Source organism: Urtica dioica, chromosome 8, assembly GCF_054948205.1.
Source record: "Urtica dioica subsp. dioica isolate 48M chromosome 8, U.dioica_male_clone48M_v1_H2, whole genome shotgun sequence".
Lineage (NCBI taxonomy): Eukaryota > Viridiplantae > Streptophyta > Magnoliopsida > Rosales > Urticaceae > Urtica > Urtica dioica.
In genome coordinates, this window is record NC_142763.1 from 32,255,438 (window position 1) to 32,276,471 (window position 21,034).

Below are 21,034 nucleotides of genomic sequence, written 5' to 3' on the forward strand. Positions count from 1 at the left end.
CTGAATCAGTTATGATTAATAATTTATGATTTAAAATATCAAATTACTTTATTTTCAGAAATTTATTTTAATTTGTTTTGCGATTTTTTTTAATCGTCGTCTCAGAGTTTTGCGATTTTTTTGAAAATATTTAACTTCGTTTTTTAGGAGGTAACCGATTCTTTAATTTGTGGAATTGCAATGACTTTTTTTTTTTAATTTAAGAAAATAAGCACTTAAGGACAATCAAGTAAGATGTTAAAGGCTATTTGATTAAAACTTTCAAAACGTTGGACATATTAAAATTATAACGTTTTAATATAATTAATTAGCTAGAGTACCCTATTTTAAAAAACAGAGCAGAGCAATGTAAGCTAATATAAATTAATGTAGAGAGTTCGTGGTCATTGATTTTTTTTTTTTTTTTTTTCGAAATGCAGAGGTTTTTCATTAGATATAATTCTGTTTGGCGTTTTAATGTTCTTGATATTTAATTTTTTTTTTAAATGACAAAGAAATCCTATCTAAAAGAGTACAACTACTAATATTTTTTAATTTTTAATTTTAAAGTTAAATGCGTTTTTCTTGCGAATACTTTTCACTCACTCACTCTTAAAATAAAAAAAAAAAATAAAAAAAGTGAAAAGAGAACCACTAAATCATGTGGCACACACACGCATGTGAGGCATCGCCACAACATTCTCGGTTCCAGTCAAAACCAAGCAATTAACAACAAAACAAATGCGTGCCCCAAAAAAATAAATGAATTGCCCTTCACCAGATATTCACATTTATGATGTATACGAATATACTGTTCTAAATTGGAAAAATATTATATCTATCTTATAAATTTTAGTCAAAAAATTATATCTATATTTTAGATTTGTAAACTAAACTTTTCACACCAAATTCAAGCGAGTTATATAATATTTTCCTTTTTTTTTTTTTGAAACGCATAGAATATTTTCCTTAAAACACAAAAATTTCAGTGCATGAATATCAAAATCTATCATTTCTAATATGTAATAATATAAAAAGAGATAAAGAAGATACCGCCATTGTCCAAAATGTAATACCACCACCTTGAAAAAAAAAAAAAATCAATCTTTGGCAACTTAAAGAAAAAGATGTGACCTTTAGAATAACCCAAGAGTCTCTTAATCTTTGTCTTCGCAGCCACAAATCACTCTGTAATCCTTTTAAGTCTACAACATGTTCGATCAGAGGCAAAACCTTCTCACCCACAGACCTCACTTCTTCTCTTTCATCGACCCAAATTCTCAAGTCTCTTTCTGTCTCTGCCCTAACCATGTCATCTCTCTCGGTTCGATGTCTCTCTCTCCCTCTCTCCAACAACAACAGCAAAAAGACGAGGGTCCACGCGACCACTCCTGCGGTGGTTCCGGCTCCGGCGCCGGCGGTGGACGCTGGAAGATTGGAGCCGAGGGTTGAGGAGCGAGAGGGGTTTTGGGTTTTGAAGGAGAAATTCAGGGAAGGACTTAATCCTCAAGAGAAGGTGAAGATCGCTGCAGAGCCGATGAAGCTTTTCATGGAGAACGGGATCGAAGAGCTCGCTAAGCTTTCCATGGAGGAGATTGACAAGTCCAAGGACACCAAGGACGACATCGATGTCAGACTCAAGTGGCTCGGTCTTTTCCACAGAAGAAAGCATCAATGTGAGCTTTTCATATATATATTATCTTATATTCTTTTGATTAATTTTGTGTATAATATATAGTTAGACTTAGAGCTTGGGAGTGAGAGATATAAGCTGTTTTATTTTTTGCTGAAAATAAGATGGTAGATTTATGATATTCTGGATCCAGGGTCACCTATGTTTTTCTTTGTTGACTTATGAGGATTGATGGTCAGTGTAAGCGAGTGGAGTAGAGATATTTTTAAGGTCTTGTTTTCGCTGCTGAGAAATTCAGATGGTTTGATTTATCATAGTTTTTTTAGTCAACGGTCACCAATATTCTGTTTGGTTCATATATTGATTTATGAGGGTGAGTGTGGAAATGAATTGTGGAATCAGACGGGCGATTCATGATGAGGTTGAAGCTTCCGAACGGGGTGACGACGAGCAGTCAGACGCGGTACCTGGCGAGCGTGATCCGCAAGTACGGCAGCGAGGGCTGCGCGGACGTTACGACGCGGCAGAACTGGCAGATCCGCGGAGTGGTCCTCCCCGACGTCCCCGACATCCTCAAAGGCCTGGCGGAGGTCGGCCTCACCAGCCTCCAGAGCGGCATGGACAACGTCCGCAACCCCGTCGGAAACCCCCTCGCCGGGATCGACCCCCACGAGATCGTCGACACCAGGCCATACACCAACTTGCTGTCTCAGTTCATCACCGGAAATTCCCGCGGAAACCCCGCCGTTTCTAACCTGTGAGTTTTCTCACGACCAATTTACTCAAAACATTAGTTCAGGTTAGGGACCAAAATGGTTGCGTTAAAAGCCTTTAATAATTTTTCAGAAGAGTCTGGTAATGTTGGTCATTCGTTCTCGTTTGGTTTTCGTTGGTGTAATGAGCTAATTCTGGGTATTGCTTTTTTTTTTTTTTGAGGTGATTGGTTCGTGTATTTTGTGCGATATTTTTGTGTAATTTGACACAAAAGTGTAGTCTGAGGACCAATTTACTCAAAGCATTAGTTTAGGGACGAAAAAGCTGATAGCATTATACTTCAGTGCGCTGATGTATATATGTGCAATGTATGCAGGCCTAGGAAGTGGAACGTTTGTGTGATCGGGACCCACGACCTGTACGAGCACCCTCACATCAACGACCTGGCGTACATGCCTGCGACGAAGGATGGACGGTTCGGATTCAATCTGCTGGTGGGAGGGTTCTTCAGCCCGAAGCGGTGCGAAGAGGCGATTCCGCTCGACGCGTGGGTGTCGGGGGACGATGTGATCCCCTCTTGCGCCGCCGTGCTCGAGGCCTTCAGAGATCTCGGCACCCGAGGCAACCGCCAGAGGACTCGCATGATGTGGCTCATTGACGAACTCGTGAGTACTCTCTCGAAAAACCTTTTTTTTTTTTTAAATATATATATATTTTTTTAATTTTGGATAACCGTAGTGTCTGGGTTACATACATCCGACTAAAATCCATGAGGCCGAACCGGGGACTGACAAGCTCCCAAGAATTACCCTTACCACGAAAAAACTTTCTTAATTATATTAAAAATATGTTTCTTGTTTTTTTTTTTCTTTCTAATTCTAAGTTAAAACATGGGAAGATCTAGAATGGAAGGGAAATGAGAATTATATCGAATTAAGACGAATGCAGAAATAAAGAAAAAAAAATAAGAAGGAAGAGATGGGATTCATGTCATTTGTTTGATTCCCTTGAATGCGATTATACACTGTTGAACAAGATACTACTAATGGAAGCTAATTAATATTGTATCTAATTGATAAGATCTTTGGGCTTTGGTAATTGTAATACTCAGTTTTAATTGAGTGATGTTTTTAGAATAATTAGTATAATCGTGGTCATGGACACTATGAATTAAATTTGTAACCCCACAACGAGCTTATCTTTGGATAAAAAAAAAAAAAAAAAATTGCAGGGAATCGAAGGGTTCAGAGAGGAGGTAGTGAAGAGAATGGCGGGAAAGAGGCTCGAGAGAGGGTCGGCGGAGGAGCTGGTGGACCCGAAATGGGAGAGGCGCGAGTATCTGGGCGTGCACCCTCAGAAGCAGGAAGGCCTGAGCTTCGTGGGCCTCCACGTGCCGGTGGGCCGCGTCCAAGCCGACGACATGGACGAGCTCGCCCGCCTCGCCGACCACTACGGCACCGGCGAGCTCCGCCTCACGGTGGAGCAGAACGTCGTGATCCCCAACGTCGAGAACCACAGGATCGAGGCCCTTCTGGCGGAGCCGCTCCTCCGGACTCTGTCCCCGGAGCCGGCGATCCTGATGAAGGGACTCGTGGCGTGCACGGGCAGCCAGTTCTGCGGGCAGGCCATCATCGAGACCAAGGCTCGGGCCCTGAAGGTGACCGAGGAGGTGGGCCGGGCGGTTTCGGTGGCGAGGCCCGTGAGGATGCACTGGACGGGCTGCCCGAACACGTGCGGGCAGGTCCAGGTGGCGGACATTGGGTTCATGGGCTGCATGGCCAGGGACGAGAACGGGAAGATGGTCGAGGGCGCGGATGTCTTTTTGGGGGGGCGGGTCGGGAGCGACTCGCACCTCGGCCAGGTCTACAAGAAAGGCGTGCCTTGCAAGGACTTGGTCCCATTGGTCGTTGACATTTTGGTCAACCATTTCGGGGCCGTTCCGAGGGAGAGAGAGGAAGAGGACGAGTGAGAGATTAACGCCCGATTTTTCTTTCTAACCTCTCACAAAAATAAATCATTAGCTGGTGGTGCTTCTCGTTTTTTTTTTTTTAATCAACTTCTTCAGTCAGTCATCTCATGTAAAGTGGAATATTGGAAGTAAAAATAGGGTTGTTTTATTTTTATTTTTTTTCTCGCTTTTTGTATTATTGAAGTGTAATTTTCACGAGTAATAAAAAAATAGCCGAACTATTTTTTTTTATCATGTATTATTTTTTTCTCGACAGGTGTGGAGTTCCTCGAGGTTGATGAAGGAATTGAGCTCATGACTGTTAGTTGAAGATCTCTGTTTAAGGGGTCTAAGAGAGTGCTTGACGAGCTAGCAGCTAGTTTGGAAATGTTACACTTAAATGAGTTTTTTAAGATCTCTCCTTTGTTTTTAGCTGCTTGTCTTTTGTTACTCATTTTCATTTCATGATATTTGATTGTTTGAACTTTGAATGAGCTACCGACCTCTCTTTGTAGGCTATAACTAGTTCTGATTGTTAACGAGATAGTAAAAATACTTGAGTTAAGCCTTCGTTTTGAATCTGTATCTGAACAAGGTCTAAAAGTTATTGAGATCAACTAAAAGCCTAATATTAAGTCTTAACAAATAAAAGCTGTATTTGTGGTTTACCCAAAATTGAAAAATTGTATGAAAGTCTAATAATTCAGGACAGGGTAATTGTTTCACAAGTTATTAAACTAACATGACTTCTATTCAGAAGTATCGAGTATCTGAGAGCACAAACTCGATCCCTTCATTTCACGAGCACTAAACAGAAGTTCGAGCTCAGCTTGTTTACAAGCTCACAAGTTCTTTTTCTCTTTGTTCCAATGAACAGTCTCTTAGCCATATACATGTTCGTTGAGACTTGTGCCGAATGACTAAGGTGTTATTAACATTAATACCGAGATCAGTATAGCCTAAAACTGCTTCTTTAATCTATTCGGGTTAACCGTCACTGGCACGGCAATGAAGGCATCGATACAATGTTGAGTAAGTTGCTCTTTTATACTTTCTACTACTCCCTATTGGATTCTTCTTTCAATGTGAGTTTTTTTTTTCCTCTAGCTGCATTGAATTTATACAGAAAATAATTAGCGTTGTATACAATAAAATAAAGGTTTACTAGGATGTTATTAGAAAAAAGAAAAGAAAAAAAGAAAAGTAGTAGTACTTAGTAATTTGGGCTTCAGAGAGTTGAACTGGAGGCCCAAACATGTGGAGATGGGCTTGATGAGCCCAGTTCATCTAGTGAGGTCTCATCGAGTTTAGCCTATTGGTTTTGTAAATCATTTGCTTCAGGCCTCACTCATGAAGAAGGCCACCAAAAATAACCCACATTGATTTAGTAATACAAATTTTAAGTGTAACATTTCCAAACTAGCTGCTATTTCAAAACTCTTAAAAAATAACTGCTTTTCAAACGATAAATAATTATTTTCTTCTAAATTAAATTGTAAATAAGTTAATTAGAGTTCAAAACAATAAACATTTTTTTTTAATATAAAAATGGTAAACATCAAGACAAATAAAAAAGTGACGGTATACAGCTTAATCAAAGTTATTTTCGCTATAAACATGTTTTTTTTTTAGATAAAGTACAATATATGGCTGCCTAAAGTAATTTCTAATATTAAAATCAAAAGAAAAACACACAATTTTACAATGTTGCCAATTAATTCTACATAAAAATTGCAGGGCCATGTAATAGACTAAAAACTCATTTTCTCTCTTTAACTCAATTATTACATTCCATATACATTTGCTGGATGTCCTTAAATTTTCGGGATCTATCTTATTTTTTTTATTCATATATTTGTGTTGTTTTCTTTTATATTTAAATTAATTTTTTTTGTGTGTATATTTTTTCTTGGTGTGTATTGTCAATATTTCTTGATGTTAGAATAAAATTAAAGAACAATTATGTTATAGTAAAAATATATTAATTGGGGTATGGTAAAGATAAAAAAATGTGATAATTTTTTTAAATCTAGAAAAAAGCTCTCGTTGTGTTTGAATTTTTATTCTCAATAAAAAATACCTTATTTCCAATTTTGCTTTAGGCCTCAAAATGTGTTAAGCCGACCCGACCATTCGAGCTCAGTCCAGCTGCCGAGCAGAGGTTCGTTCAATGATCTATAATCTCTCGAAAGACAAACTATGGTCAAACACCACTTTCTCAAACCCTCACTCTCATTTTCATATTGAGGAGAGACACGTGTCGCGAGCTGACTTAAAGAGACAAATTCAATCACAATGTGTCCTCCATGGAGTTCAAAGAGCGAAACAGAGATTATAAATAAACATTAGATCCTAAAAAATGTACCACTTTTTAAAATAATTATCTTTGTCTTGACATTTATAAAATAACATTTAAGTGTAATAATTTCAAAGCTGTACATATCTTTTCAATTTGGACACCATTCGCATTTATTAATTCACATCTTTCTCTTTAACCTCCATTACTAGCATCTATCTCTTTAACTCTCTCATTTTTTTCTCGGTTTTACTTCTAATTTCCAATAATATACTACATTAGATTTCCTTTTTTTTTTTTGGAAATAAGACAAGATTACCCGTCCAATATATTAATTATATCGTTAAATTTGAAATATATATGGTAATAGTTAACTAGGTAATAAACTTACATAAAAGTAATCTGTATTAATGTCAACAAAAAATAAATTTCCAATTGGATGTCGGAACTAATTTCCATCAAAACTTTGTAACTAGATGATGAATATTTTAGTAAATTCAGTGAAGGACAAAGTATGAGTTTTGAAGTTGTGAGTGAAACAGTCTCTCACATAGTAAATACACTAAATATTACTAGCCTAGAGAGTACTAAATATTACTAGGCTAGAGAGTATCGATCTCTCGCGAGTTAAGCCAGCGTGATGTCGTAAGCGACGAGACATGGCCGTAGATTTGCACTTGAGGGTTGAGGGCCTGAGGATATTTCAATAATTCTGATTACTCTCAGTGAACGACCATTTTAATATTACTGATAACTCTTAATATTGCTTGACGAACAGTTGTCATTTGCCCACGATCATGTTTGAAATTTGGAGAGTAATAAGTGTCATTTTTGGAGACGTGACTTGTGAGTGTTAATTATTTATATACATTTCTCTTTATAAATCGAGTTGGTTCTGGAGATTTCTTACTCGCTTTCATTCATCTAGGCAAAATTTTCTCCTAGCCCCTATTGTTTGACTTTATAACTTTTTTTTTTTTGAATAGTACGGATTTTCCATTAAAATTGGGTAAAAAATCCATCAATACAGGAGAATAACACCTTAGTACATGGATTACCAAGATCTAAGTCGAGGTGAATCTAACACTAAATTCCGGTAAAAGTACGATATGTGCAAACTTCCGACAACGGGAAGAATTACAAGCACCAATAGAGCACACAAGAGGCTCGTAAAAAACCCAAAGAATGGCGATGGAAAAATCCAACCAAACTCGGTCCGAAAACCACGAATAGGGTGGCTCTTCAACCTGCATAGATAAAAACCTAACAGGAAATCCACTACGGGAGTTGAGACTACGGCTAATCCGAGTCCAAAACAAACCAAAACAAAACAAACATAATAAAAATTAAATTGACTCATACTCCAACCAAGAACCCTAAGTTAACTGAAAACCAAAAACCAAAAAACAGCCGCTAAAACAGAAAACCAACCACAAAAACCCAGATCTACTACCACCTCAGATCCAACCAACCCAGATCTGAGAACCTTCGTCAATCGCACAACGATCGGAGAGCAAGAGCCCGACGGCGCTCACCGACGGCGGACGCACTACGATCGGAGAGCGGTAGCTCGGACGCGGACGCGCACAACGACGACACGCTGAGAGCCACCCGCCGAGGGTCAGATGCGGACGGCGGTCGCACCGGAGTCCGGCGGTGAACAGCGTCGACGAACTCACAGGGACGACGGATCTGGAGCGGCGGTGGCGTACGGGCTCGGCGGCGGTGGCGTGCGGGCTCGGCGGCGAAGAAGCGGAGAAACGGCAACCACAGAGAAGGAGTCTCGTGGAGAATCGCCCTCCCCTCCGGGCCGGAGCCGCGACAGTGACGGCGTCCGAGAACCCAGAGGGGCGGCGGCGGCGATTAGGGTTTTAGCGACGATAAAAATCGTCGCTAAAATCGTCGCTAAAGAGATTTAGCGACGATTATGGGGTCATTAGCGACGAAAAAAATCGTCGGTAAATGTCCTATTTGTTGTAGTGTTTTTCCTCAACTGTTTCGAAGTTTCTCTAGGAGAGAGAACGTGACTCTTCCTTTGACTTTATAGCTTTGAACTGTGCAAATACGAACTTTAGACTTTTTTTTTTGTGAAATATGTGTGAGACCTTCAAGAATTTCGAGAGGTGAAAAAGTGTCTTTCATACATAATATCAAACTCAGCACAATAACAAATGTATTGTCTCGACGATATTTCTAACATATGACCAATCGTACGCAGGGTAAGAAAAGCTACTGATTTAAAAGAAAAAAAAAATACTAAATTGTCTCTCTCCAATAAAAAGGCGATGTAACTTTTTTTATGTACATTCTAACTTGATTTGTCTAGAAAACTACAGTTATAGAACATTCAAGAGAGCAGACCAATTCTCTAGATGTGGTAACCTATAGTGTCTAGAATCGCTATCAATCATATGGGCACCGCCAAATTAACTATATGACCAAAGGCATGGTGTGTCTATGTATTTATATTTGCATTTCCTGAACAGTCAGCAATTTCCTTTTTAGTATAATAGTTCAAATCGATGGATAAGAAAGCACTCTCGCGTAGCCGATAAATGAGATTGAGACCAGACCTTAATAAACCAGAACCCATTTTCCGAGACCTAAAAAAATTCTACGTCATGGGCCATGCAACGTGACCGCTAGCGCTTGCAAATGTCTATCACATGCATGTTTAGGGTTTTAACCTCTTTATATTGGAGAGCATTCAATTAAAACGGGACAGTGATCTAGGCCATTATTACTCACAAGTCAAACATTACAAATTTTGGCCGGCGACGTATACATCATCATGTACTATATATTGTAATGAAATGGTGTAATGATTGTGAGAATACAGATCACTTAGTCCTTCCGGTTTAAAAAAGAAAAAAAACTATTTCCATTTATCTTTTCATATACACAGTAAGACAGTAAATTATAATAAGAAGGAAGGCAAACTTATAAATCAAGGTTGTTGGGAGCCCCAACTTGAGACACCATTGGAAAATCCAGGTTTTTATTCTACATTTTTTAAAAAAATCAAGGTTTTGGACATGAGAATTAAATCATAAAAATAGTAGGAAAAATCGAAATAAGTATAAAAATATTTGAAAATTCCAAAATAATATTGAAAATTTTAAAATAAGTAAAATTAGTTCAAAACTCTAAGATAAGTATTAACATAATTGAAAATATTCGATTTAGCATTGAAAATTCCGAAATAAGTTTTAAATAATTGAAAAATTCGAATTACATGAATCATGATCATATTAAAAATAACCTGTAGTGTAAAAAAAAATAGAAAGGGGAACTTTTTTATTTTTATTTTTAATAATTCAATTTTTACATCATACATTATGCACTACTACAAATTTCATTTTCTGGTGCGAAAGAGTATCCGGTGCGACATGTCGCACTTAAATGGATACCCTTCCAGAAAACCAAAAATTTCGTTCATAGTAAGTGGTATCCGGTGCGACATGTCGCACTTAAAAGTTTTAAAAAATTTAAGCGGGCTTTAGATCTCTCCTCTTATTTTCGCTGTCCTGAATTGAATTTTTTTTTTACTATCCGGTGCGACTTTTCGCACCTAATACATTCAACAGGTGCGACATGTCGCATGTTAACATTCTAAAACCGCTCCTTCTTCTTCGTCACATCGCCACTCTGCCTCTCTCTCTCTCTCTCGCTCTCTCTCTCCTCCTTCGACCACTTCCGCCGAGCACCTCCGCCGAGATCCTCCTTCGAAGTCGTATTCCCGTTCTTCAACAAAGCAGCTCCGCGCGCCGAGCACCTCCACCGAGCTCCTCCTTCGACATCGTATTTCCGTCCTTCAACAAAGCACCTCCGTGCGCCGAGCACCTTCGTAGCCCAAGACCGCGACCTCTTTTGCTCTCCGCCCTCCAACAGAGCACCTCCGCCACCCAAGACCGCGACAGCCGTGTCTGCCCCGTCACAATGCCTCCTCCATCACCGGACCCAGCCCTTGCCGCCCTTTCTCCCTTGCCGGCCTCAGCCCTCGCTGTAATTTGTAAATTATTATTTTTAATTAAAATAACGTATTAAGGGTGACATATCGCACCTAATACTCGTCTTCCCTCTATTTTTGAGATTTTCTGAAGTAAAATAAGTGCAACTTTGGGTGCGACATGTCGCACCGAAAAATGTCGCACCTAAAGTCGCACCCGATACCTCTTTCGGGTGCGACATTTTGGCATTAGGTCCGACATTTCGTCGCACCTGATACCTATATATGTAGTAGTGATATCATCAATTACATTGAACATTTAAACACAAATCACAAGATATAATCTTCAAACGTCAATTATTGCGTTTCCTAGGGATTGTACCCGCACCCTCTCGCAGAAGTCATCTCACAGGCAAGAGGTCTTGCCACCCAAGCTAATCCATTGGGGGTGAATTTTTATTTTCGCACTCTCGGAAGATCAACTTTTTGAGCGAATTGTCACTATATTGTATCCTCTCAATTGCATTAAATGTTATAGTTACTATTTTTGTTTTTGTTTTTTTTTTTTTTTTTTTTCAGATTCTAATAATTAAGTAGTACATAGTGTGGGGATAGATTTTGGCCCAACCCAATGTCGAAAGAGCCCACTTAATAGAAAATAAAGTAAATAAATAATTTTCGTTATTTAATTATCGAATTTATTTAATTACCGAGTAAAATAAAGAAATCATTTGACGATTTAATTAATTTTCGAGCTCAGCTTACCTCCATAACGAATCCTGACGAAGTCAAAGTCAAAGTCAACGTGGGAGAAGTAATCTCGCCTATAAACTCAAAGAGTTGATGACTTCTTCCAAGCTCATTCAAACGAGAAGACGACGTGCCAGCATGCGAGGCAATGAAGGACGAGGACACCAACACGTATCGCCGAGGATTTCACATCTCGTCACAATATAAAATCCTTCTTTCAGAGAGAATTTGCACATCACTTTTTATTATCGAATACCTTCTCTCTATATTTGCATTTTTCCGAGCTCGTCATTTGTGTTTTTATTTGATCGAGCTCGACCAGTGTACCTAAGACCGAATTATAAATAAAGCCAATTATTTCTTCGTGTTATTCTTGTATTTATTATCGTATAATTAATATTAGTTTCTTATACGAAGTCTTTCTGTGATCCACATTTAAATTAAAATCGAATCAAACACTTTGCACACTTTAGTTTTCTTCGTGATTGTTGAGGCTCGGAAACGACATCAATATATAGCTGCTTCCTTGTGCCCTTAACATTCTATTTAGTTTCCTGAGATTTCTAAGCTGGATAAAATTATAATTCAGTTACTCTTGAGTTTCAAGTTTTGGGAAAAATAATTAGATGTATTTGTATTTAATGTAACTGATTAATTATTTCACCATATCCAATTATTTCATAATGTAATTTATAATATTTAACTACTAATAAGCAATTCAAAATTTTCAATAATGTTAATACTCATTTCGGAATTTTTCACTAGTTTATACTTATTTAAGAAATTTCAACTATTTTTATACTTATTGCATTTTCAACTATATTAATACTTATTTCAGCATTTTCAATGCTAACTCAAAATTGTTAATATTTAAAATCAATTGTCATTTTTTTGTTACTTTTCTCATGCTCAAAACTTTGGTTTTTCTAAAAGGTTTTTCTAAAGTGTAAAATGGAGTCTTAAGCTTTTCAATGTTGTGTTCCAATAACAGTTTATCAAGGTTCCCTTTATGAATCAACAAGAGAGAATGATCAACTGATAGGGTCTAATGGCCTCCCTTAAGAGAAATTATACGTTATTAATAACATGGATTATAATCTTGTGCAAGATGAGGGTATCTCGCGTGAGATCTCGCATTTTTAACAAGCGTGAGAGAGGTACGTTAATATCTCGCGAAGTGTATTAAATCTCGCAAAATCTCACACTATTTCTCATTTCTCGTTCATCAAAAGGGTTCGGTTCTGTTCTTCTCTCACATTTCTGCATGCTTTCCGCAAGAGACGGAAAATAGCCCATGCATTTCTGGCGCGACCCACGCCCAGATCTACTCCGTTCTCCCTCGATCTCGCACAAGATCTTCATTTCTCGTCCGTCGGATGGTCATTTCTGCTCAAATCTCGCCGTTTTTTCCATTTCCGCAAGGTAAGTGTTCAGGTCTAATTTTTAATTTTTTTAGTTGATTTTTGAATGGATTTTCCGTCCGGTTTAGACTTTAGATGTTAATTTTTGAATGGTTGTTAATGAAATTATGATGTACGAAGAAGAAGACATAGATTTTGATTTTTGAATATTTGTTCACTCGATTTGATATGGATTTTTTATAATCCGAATTTAGGTAATTATTTGAATAATTAGATGTTGTTGTTAGTGTTGATGTTGTTGTTTTGAAATGGGTTTTTTAATGTGAATTTAAATATTTATTTTGTTGATTTAGATATAATTTATAATTAATTTGATCGAAATGTAATTAATTTCTAGATTATTTATTACTGTTTGATCTAATTCTCGATTATTCGTTATTGTTAATGTTATTTAAATAATTAGAAGTTGTTGTTAATGTTGATGTTGTTGATTTGAAATGGTTTTTTAATCCGAATTTAAATCTTTATTACGTGTGTCTTTATTTGTTTTCTTTATTTAGATATTAGTGTGACTTTGTTTGAGAACTATCTATTACATGTGTATTGATTTGTACTCTGTTTAGAATTCCATGTGTGAAATGTTGAAAACTTTATTTTAAAATTTAATTTTTTGTATATCCTAAATTTAGACAAAATACTAATTAAAAAGTTGTTCAAATACCCCGCGGAATACCCTTTTTTGAGCGGTATATCTTGCGGAATGCGGTTTACCACATGGTACGAGATACCCCGAATGTTCATCAAATATCACGGGATACCACGATACGAGACGAGATACCCCCAAAATTAGAAGTGCGGTACAATCGCGAGATGCGAGATTTAATCCTTGATCAATACACTCGATATATATATATATATATATATATATATATATATATATATATATATATATATAAACAACTTAACGATGTCTTGATATCTTATATATATAAGGAAGTGTATTATATATAAATATATATAATTTGCTCACGAAATACATAATTTCGTGACTGATCTATTACAAAATTATATATTTCGGGACCAAAATGTCCCAAAATTATGAAGAATATTATAATATTTGTACAACTCATTTAATAGTAAAATTGTCACATTTTGAATTTTAGTTTATTTTTATAAAATGATAATAATATCGTGTCTACAATAAAATGTATACAAACGTCTCAACAATTTCTACCTGCTTCTGAAAAATAATGTCTGATATACGGTTAATGAGGGAAGGGAATTTGGGTGAGAATTGAAAACAATAATTAATTTTATGTATTAAAAAAAAAACTCAACCAAAATTCGAAATTGAATTTGAAAAAAGGGAAGGAATAACTTATTCTATTTCAATGAAATTTAAATAAAGTGAATATGATATGTTTAATTAAAATAAAATTGTATATGACTTTCTAAAATTAATTGAAATTGAATATGACTCTTTAAAATTTAATAAAATTGATTATTACTTTCTAAAGTTAATTAAACTTGTTAGATATAAAATTTTAATAGTTAGGTATTACATACATTTGGATAAAATAACTACAGGATTCCAACGTTATTCTTTGTGAATCATGATCGTTTGATATAATCTAATGACATAATTATTGATATATATATATATATATATATATATATATATATATATAATAGTGATTGAAAACTGATTTTATAGATTGTTATACATGAATTCAAAAGTTCTTTCTCGTGAAGTCAATTCGTATCGAATATACGGTAGTCTAAATGAATTGATATTGATATACTTGTAGCTTATTTTTTTTACCTCATTCATAACAAAATTGAAACTATAAGTTGTTCTACGTGAATATAAATCTCATATTTATTTTATTTGTAGTAACAATGTTATGTGTGTGTGTGTGTGTATATATATATATATATATATATATATATATATATATATATATTATAATAATCCTGTTTAATTGGGTCGTAATCATGCTATTACTTGTAATCGTTTTAGTTGGGTCATATTCGCGCGGATCATAATCGTGTTTCGTGTCGATCATTTAATAGTCGTGTTAATTGGATATTAATCGTATTACCGTAATCATGTCGTTTTGACCAATTATTTAATTGTGTTAGCGTGTTCGATCCAATTAAGAACCGACCCATTTATTGAGATTCAAATCTGCTTTAAATCATGTCATAACTGTTTCGTGTTTTGTGTCCGGACCAAATTGTCATCCCAATTACCAACTTATTGCAATAAAAAAATAAAGTTTGCAATGACCCTGCTCTTCATTATAATATATTTGCAAAAAAAAAATCAAAATGAAATAAGATTAGAATCAAACGATTTCAAACAAATAAAATTCTTGTGTGAGTAGACATAGACAAATAAAAATGGTACAACTGTCCAATGAACTATATAAATATATATATATATATATATATATATATATATATATATATATATATAAGTGAATATATGTTTAAGAGCAGAGAAAAATATTATTATTTTTTAAAATTTTTATCTAGAAAATATACTTTTCTCTGTAGGTAAACCGTACACGTGACAACTTTTCTCTCGACCAATGTGGAGAACTCTCTGAAGATTTAGGGATTCAGAGAAAAAAAGGAAGTCTGAATAATGAATTGCATAGCAAAGAAATGAAATAGTCTAGATATATATAACCCTAATACAACAAAAAGGGAAATAATCCTAAATACAATAATAATGATAATGACTAATATATTATATATACGCTAATATCCCCCCTCAAACGCACAATGCTACAACAATAAGCATTGAGAGTTTGTCAACTAAGAAGCGGAAGCACAAAGGGAAATGAGCCTTCGTGAATAAATTGGCAATCTGAAGTGAAGAGGGAACATATGGCAATGTGATTGTACCAAGCTGTAGATGATGGCGGGTGTAATGACAATCAATCTCAATATGTTTGGTTCGCTCATGAAAGACCGAGTTACGAGCAATCTGAATGGAACTCTGATTATCACTGTATAACGGCGTAGGATGATGAAAAGTGACACCTAGATCAGCAAGTAACTAGCGTAACCAAACAATCTCACATGTAGTCATAGCTATAGCGCGATACTCAACATCAGTGGAAGAGCGAGAAATAACATCATGCTTCTTGCTCTTCCAAGAGATGAGTGAATCTCCAAGGAAAACACAGAATCCAATGGTGGACTTGCGATTCGTAAGATCACCAGCCCAATCGGCATCAGAGTAAGTGCGCAACTGTAATGAAGACGAGGAGGGAAACAATAGACTCTGAAACTGAGTACCACGAAGATACCTGAGAATGCGCAGAACAGCAGCCCAATGAACTGTGGTAGGAGCAGTGACAAACTGACTGACAATATGAACAACATGCGCAGTATCAGGACGAGTTACCGTGAGATAAACCAAGCTTCCAACCATTGTGTGGTATAGACTGGGATCGGGCAGATGAGACCCGTCAGATGGAGAGTAGCGTGCATTGGTTTCAAGAGGAGTATCAACAATCCTGTTGTCAGTGAGACGAGTACGCTCAAAGAGATCTGATATATACTTTGACTGAGATAAAAGGTAGCCCTTCGGAGAAAAAGTCATCTCTATACCCAGAAAGTAACGCAACGAACCCAGATCTTTCATAGCAAAGCATCGAGCCAAGTCAGACTTCAACGATTCAATCCTATCATAATCATCGCCGGTAATAATCATGTCATCAACATACAAGGGCAAGATGATACGACCTGTACAATCGTGCTGACTAGGAATGAAACCAAGGGAAGTGATCACAGTGGAGAACTTCTCAAACCAAGCTCGGGGAGCTTGTTTGAGACCATAAAGAGCTTTGCGTAGCTTGCACACATGACCGGGCTGATGCGCGACACTAGGAGGGGATGTCATGTAGACCTCCTCGTGAAGATGACCATACAAGAAGGCATTCTTCACATCCATTTGAGATATCTGCCAACGATATACGAAAGCCACAACGATCAGAGCCCAGATCGTCGTCATCTTTGCGTCTGGTGCAAAAGTCTTTTCATAATCCATACCATACTCCTGAGAATAGCATAAGACGGGTCTTGTACCACTCCACGGACCCATCTGATTTTGTCTTGATCTTATAGACCCAACGAGAACCGATGGCTCGCTTCCCTGACGGCAACGGTACGAAGTCCCAAGTGTGGGTCTGATGTAGAGCAGTAAGTTCCTCAGCCATAGCAGTCTGCCAAAGGAGGTCAACAACAGCCTCTCTATAGGACAAAGGCTCAGACAAAGAGTGAAGAGACACGAGAAAGGAAACAAAAGATGTAGAGTATGAAGAATAGGAAAAATCGAGAAGTTTAGTGGACCTACGAGGACGAGTGGATTGACGCAGATGAGGATGATCCGCAATCTCAAGTGATGGCTGAGAAGTCGTAGCAGGGGGGGTCGGAGGCGTGTGTGTCTCAGGAACTAAAGTATTAGTGTGTACAATCTCATCAGTGTCAATATCAAAAGGATCAATGCGAATAAGATCATTCCGAATCATGTTATGAGAACTAGCGGGAACAGAGAAGAAAGGAATATGCTCTAAAAGAACAACATGACGAGAGACATACAATTTCTGAGTGAACGGATCAAAACAACGATATCCCTTTTGACCAACACCATATCCCAAAAAGACACACAAAGCAGACTTAGAAGACAATTTATCGCGCTCGGCGTGAGGTCGGAGCACGAAACAAGTGGAACCAAAAACACGCAAAAAGGCATAATCATGGACATTTCCAAACAACTTTTCGAAATGGGACAAACCTGAATTATGAGAGGTTGAGATTCTGTTTATGACATAGGCAGCGGTATGGATAGCTTCCCCCCAAAAAATACTAGGAACCTCGGCAGCCAGGAGGAATGAGCGAGCAGTTTCAATAAGGTGACGGTGTTTCCTTTCAGCTACACCGCTTTGTTGAGGTGTGTCAGTACATAAGGTTTGACGGATAGTCCCATCGGAAGCAAGTAACTGGCAAAAATCGTTAGAAGTATATTCACCCCCTAAATCACAACGAAAACATTTAATGACAGCAGAATGTTGTATTTTTACGAGGGCTCTAAAATCACGATAAATGCTCAAAAAATCATATCTACGCTTCATTAAATAAACCCAAGTGTAACGAGTTAAATCATCAACAAATGAAACGTAGTATATAGAACCACCCTTAGTAGACACGAGAGCAAGTCCCCACACATCAAAATGCATAAGATCAAACGGAGCAAGAGAAGACGAAACACTTTTATGAAAAGGTAAAGCTGAAAATTTTGCAAGTTTACAACACTACAATCAGAAATATCCCGAGAGTTCAAATTTCCTAAAACTCCCGTAGAAACCAAAAAATGAAAACGAGACGCTGAAACATGACCCAAACGAGAATGCCATAAATAAAAGTCAGACGACGAATGACTCAAACGAAAAGAAGATAAATCCACGCTAGAGGCAGTCATATCTGTTACTTTAAGTTAATCCAAGTCATAGAGTCCCCCTGCTTACGGCCTGTCCCAATCCCCATCTTAGATCACGGATCCTGAACACAACAAAATGAAGAAGAAAAAGTGACTACAAAACCAGAATCGGTTAATTGACTAACAGACACAAGATTTAAAGCAAGACTAGGAATATAGTAGACATCATGAATGGAAATATGAGATGTAACAACAGAACCAAAACCCTCTGATGACATATATAGGGGTGCCATCGGCGGTCATAATGGGTATGAACGAGTGAGGGGACAAAGACACAAAAGATAAAAAATAAGGGGACAAATGTTTGGAGGCACCCGAATTAAGTATCCAAATGGAGGATGGTATACCTGGGACTGACGATGAGGACAAACCTTTAGAGGAAGAGGCTGACATGGCATGAGGCTGAGAGGCAAGGAACTACTGGAACTGATCAAACATATACGGGTCCACGGAGGTGTCGGACGAGGTGCCCACAGAGCTGGTGCACGAGGTGCCCATGGAGCCGTCGGACGGGGTACCCACGGAGCCGTCGGGCGAGACTGAGGCTGAGTTGGGCGTTGTTGTTGTTGTTGTTGTTGTTGCTGCTGCTGCTGTGCTCTATCCCTACCTAACTTCGGACACTGAGCCTTCCAATGTTCCTTCTCTTTACTAAAGACACATTTATCCAGAGGGAGTGATGACGTGGGCGTACTACCAGCAGGAGAACAGTACGCGGTAGCAAGGACAGCAGGCACCGCGGGTGATGGACTCTCCTTGTCAGTCTTGGACTTGAGACGAACCTCTTCGGCCAGCAGCTCGTTGACCACAGAATCAACAGAAGGAAGAGGACTGCGGTGAAGAATTGCACCACGCAATCCCTCAAAGTCGTCACGAAGGGCCATCAGGAACTGAACAAACCGCTGCTCTTCACGCCGAGAGATGTAAGCCGCCACTGTCCTCAATTCAACCGACTCAGTCAATGCCAACTGATCCGACAATGAGGACATGGCAGAATAGAACTCTTGAATACTCAAACCGTTTTACCAAAGCGCACGAATATCCATATCCAACTGATACTGTTTGGAAAAATTAAACTGAGTATAGGTCTCTCCAGATGTCCCCAGACCTCTGTCTACTTCGCCAAGTGAGCACCGATCGAGTGGGTAATAGAATTGTTAATCCATGTGATAATTTTCGCGTTGTCAGTCTCCCAAACATCAATCGAAGTTGCAAAATCTTCAGCATTCTCATCGGAAGGCTTACGACGCACCCCCCCTCACATAACTCCAGTTGAACACCAATTGCCTGAAGAGAATCATCTCTACGACCCGCCATATCAAAAAACACAAATCCAAACACTCCAAAAAACGAAATCCAAACAAACAGAGAGAAACCCCAAAATCGAAATCCGAAATCAAAATCAACAACGCATCCAAACAGCACCAAACCGACGAACATGACAATCACTCAACCAATTACGACATCCACAAATCAAGAAAAGGAGGCGAAAATACCAACGATACGGACGAAAATACCAACGATACCGCGAACACCGTGCTTGGCATATTAACTTTCTTCGATCAATTAACAAAAGCCAAGAATGGAGAAGATGGCTCTGATACCATGAAGATTTAGAGATTCAGAAAAAAAAGAGGAAGTCTGAATAATGAATTGCATAGAAAGAAATAGAATAGTCTGGGTATATATAACCCTAATACAACAAAACGGGAAATAAATGAAAAGAGAAATAATCCTAAATACAATAATAATAATAATGACTAATATATTATATATACGCTAATACTCTCGACCTAGCATAAGGTACTTTTTATCTTTATTTTCTTCTTCATGTTTGCCTTTTCTTTTGATCATGTTTCAACAATCTAGACATATCAGATCTGATTTTTGTATCGCCCGATCTTTTAATCGGAGTGGATCAATTTCTGAATATTTCTTCAGATCTGAATATTAGATTTAAGATATGATTTCCTTAGAGCGTGAATTTCAGTCAGACAAGAACCCTAAAACCGCAATCTGCAACAGGCGAAGACCGGCGTTTTCGCTCGTGATTTGTGTAGTAATCGGATAATGACTGGTTATCTGCATAGACGTGACCCACATGTTATTTTGTTATATTTATAATTGTTTGTGATACACTTTTCATCTTCTTGATGTAGAAGTTTTTAAATTTCCTTTGTGCGTTCTTGTAATCTATGTTGTCGGTCGTTTTCGGAAAATCCGAGACGCCAAGGAGGCACGTCGTTCAAAGGGCCGATGGTCAGGCCGGAGGTCCTCAAAAGCGGCAAGCCTTCAAATCCTCACCCCAAACTCTTGACTCCTTGAGTCGAGCGGAGTCCCTTGAGTCGAGACTTGAGTCGGTTCCTCGAGTCGAGCCTCGCTCCTCGAGTTGAGCCTTGAATCAGTCTCCTCGAGTCGAGCTTCGCTCCTTGAGTTGAGCCTCGAGTCGGTCTCCTCGAGTCGAGCATCGATTCGAGTCTTATCCGTCGAACGAACATTTGTCATAGACCCAAAATACCAAGCCCACGATAGCTCAACGGGCCCGGAAGCGAGACGATCGCGAAGAGCCCGTGAAGAAGAAGTCCAGCGCGCACCGCGCCAGCAGGGTCGCGCGCCGCGCATTGGGCAGCGTTGCCCGCGCGCCGTGCCCGGCCGAGGCCGCGCCGCGCATCGAGCAGCGCAGACCGTGCGCCGCGCGCCGCGGGTCGCGCGCCGCGCCCTGTGCGCCGCCACTACTTGTGCGCCCCTTCTTGAAAAGGGGCGCGTTCCTAGTCCCACATGGACGCCAAAGGACCCCCTTAGGGTCCTCAAACACCTATATAAACCCCCTCTCATTGAGGGGAAGATGATCCCTTCATCTCCTATCGACACGCTCAATTTCTTACTCTTCTCTGC

General features: G+C 38.3%; 1 protein-coding gene across 1 annotated transcript; it reads left to right on the plus strand.

Annotated features, from left to right (window-relative positions):
- Positions 1-1,090: 1,090 nt before the first annotated feature.
- NIR1 (nitrite reductase 1) lies at positions 1,091-4,529 on the plus strand. Its single transcript, XM_089622921.1, has 4 exons — positions 1,091-1,655; positions 2,015-2,369; positions 2,703-2,991; positions 3,558-4,529. Exons 1-4 carry the CDS (start codon positions 1,289-1,291, stop codon positions 4,293-4,295), a joined length of 1,749 nt encoding a protein of 582 aa, XP_089479047.1. The 5' UTR covers positions 1,091-1,288; the 3' UTR covers positions 4,296-4,529.
- The last annotated feature ends 16,505 nt before the right edge of the window (positions 4,530-21,034 follow it).

Excerpts from the sequence above, each read along its gene's own strand:
- NIR1 (XM_089622921.1), top strand. The coding sequence starts at position 1,289 with ATGTCATCTCTCTCGGTTCGATGTCTCTCTCTCCCTCTCTCCAACAAC. Across the intron at positions 1,656-2,014 it reads CCACAGAAGAAAGCATCAAT|ACGGGCGATTCATGATGAGG; the intron begins GTGAGCTTTTCA and ends TTGTGGAATCAG. Across the intron at positions 2,992-3,557 it reads TGTGGCTCATTGACGAACTC|GGAATCGAAGGGTTCAGAGA; the intron begins GTGAGTACTCTC and ends AAAAAATTGCAG.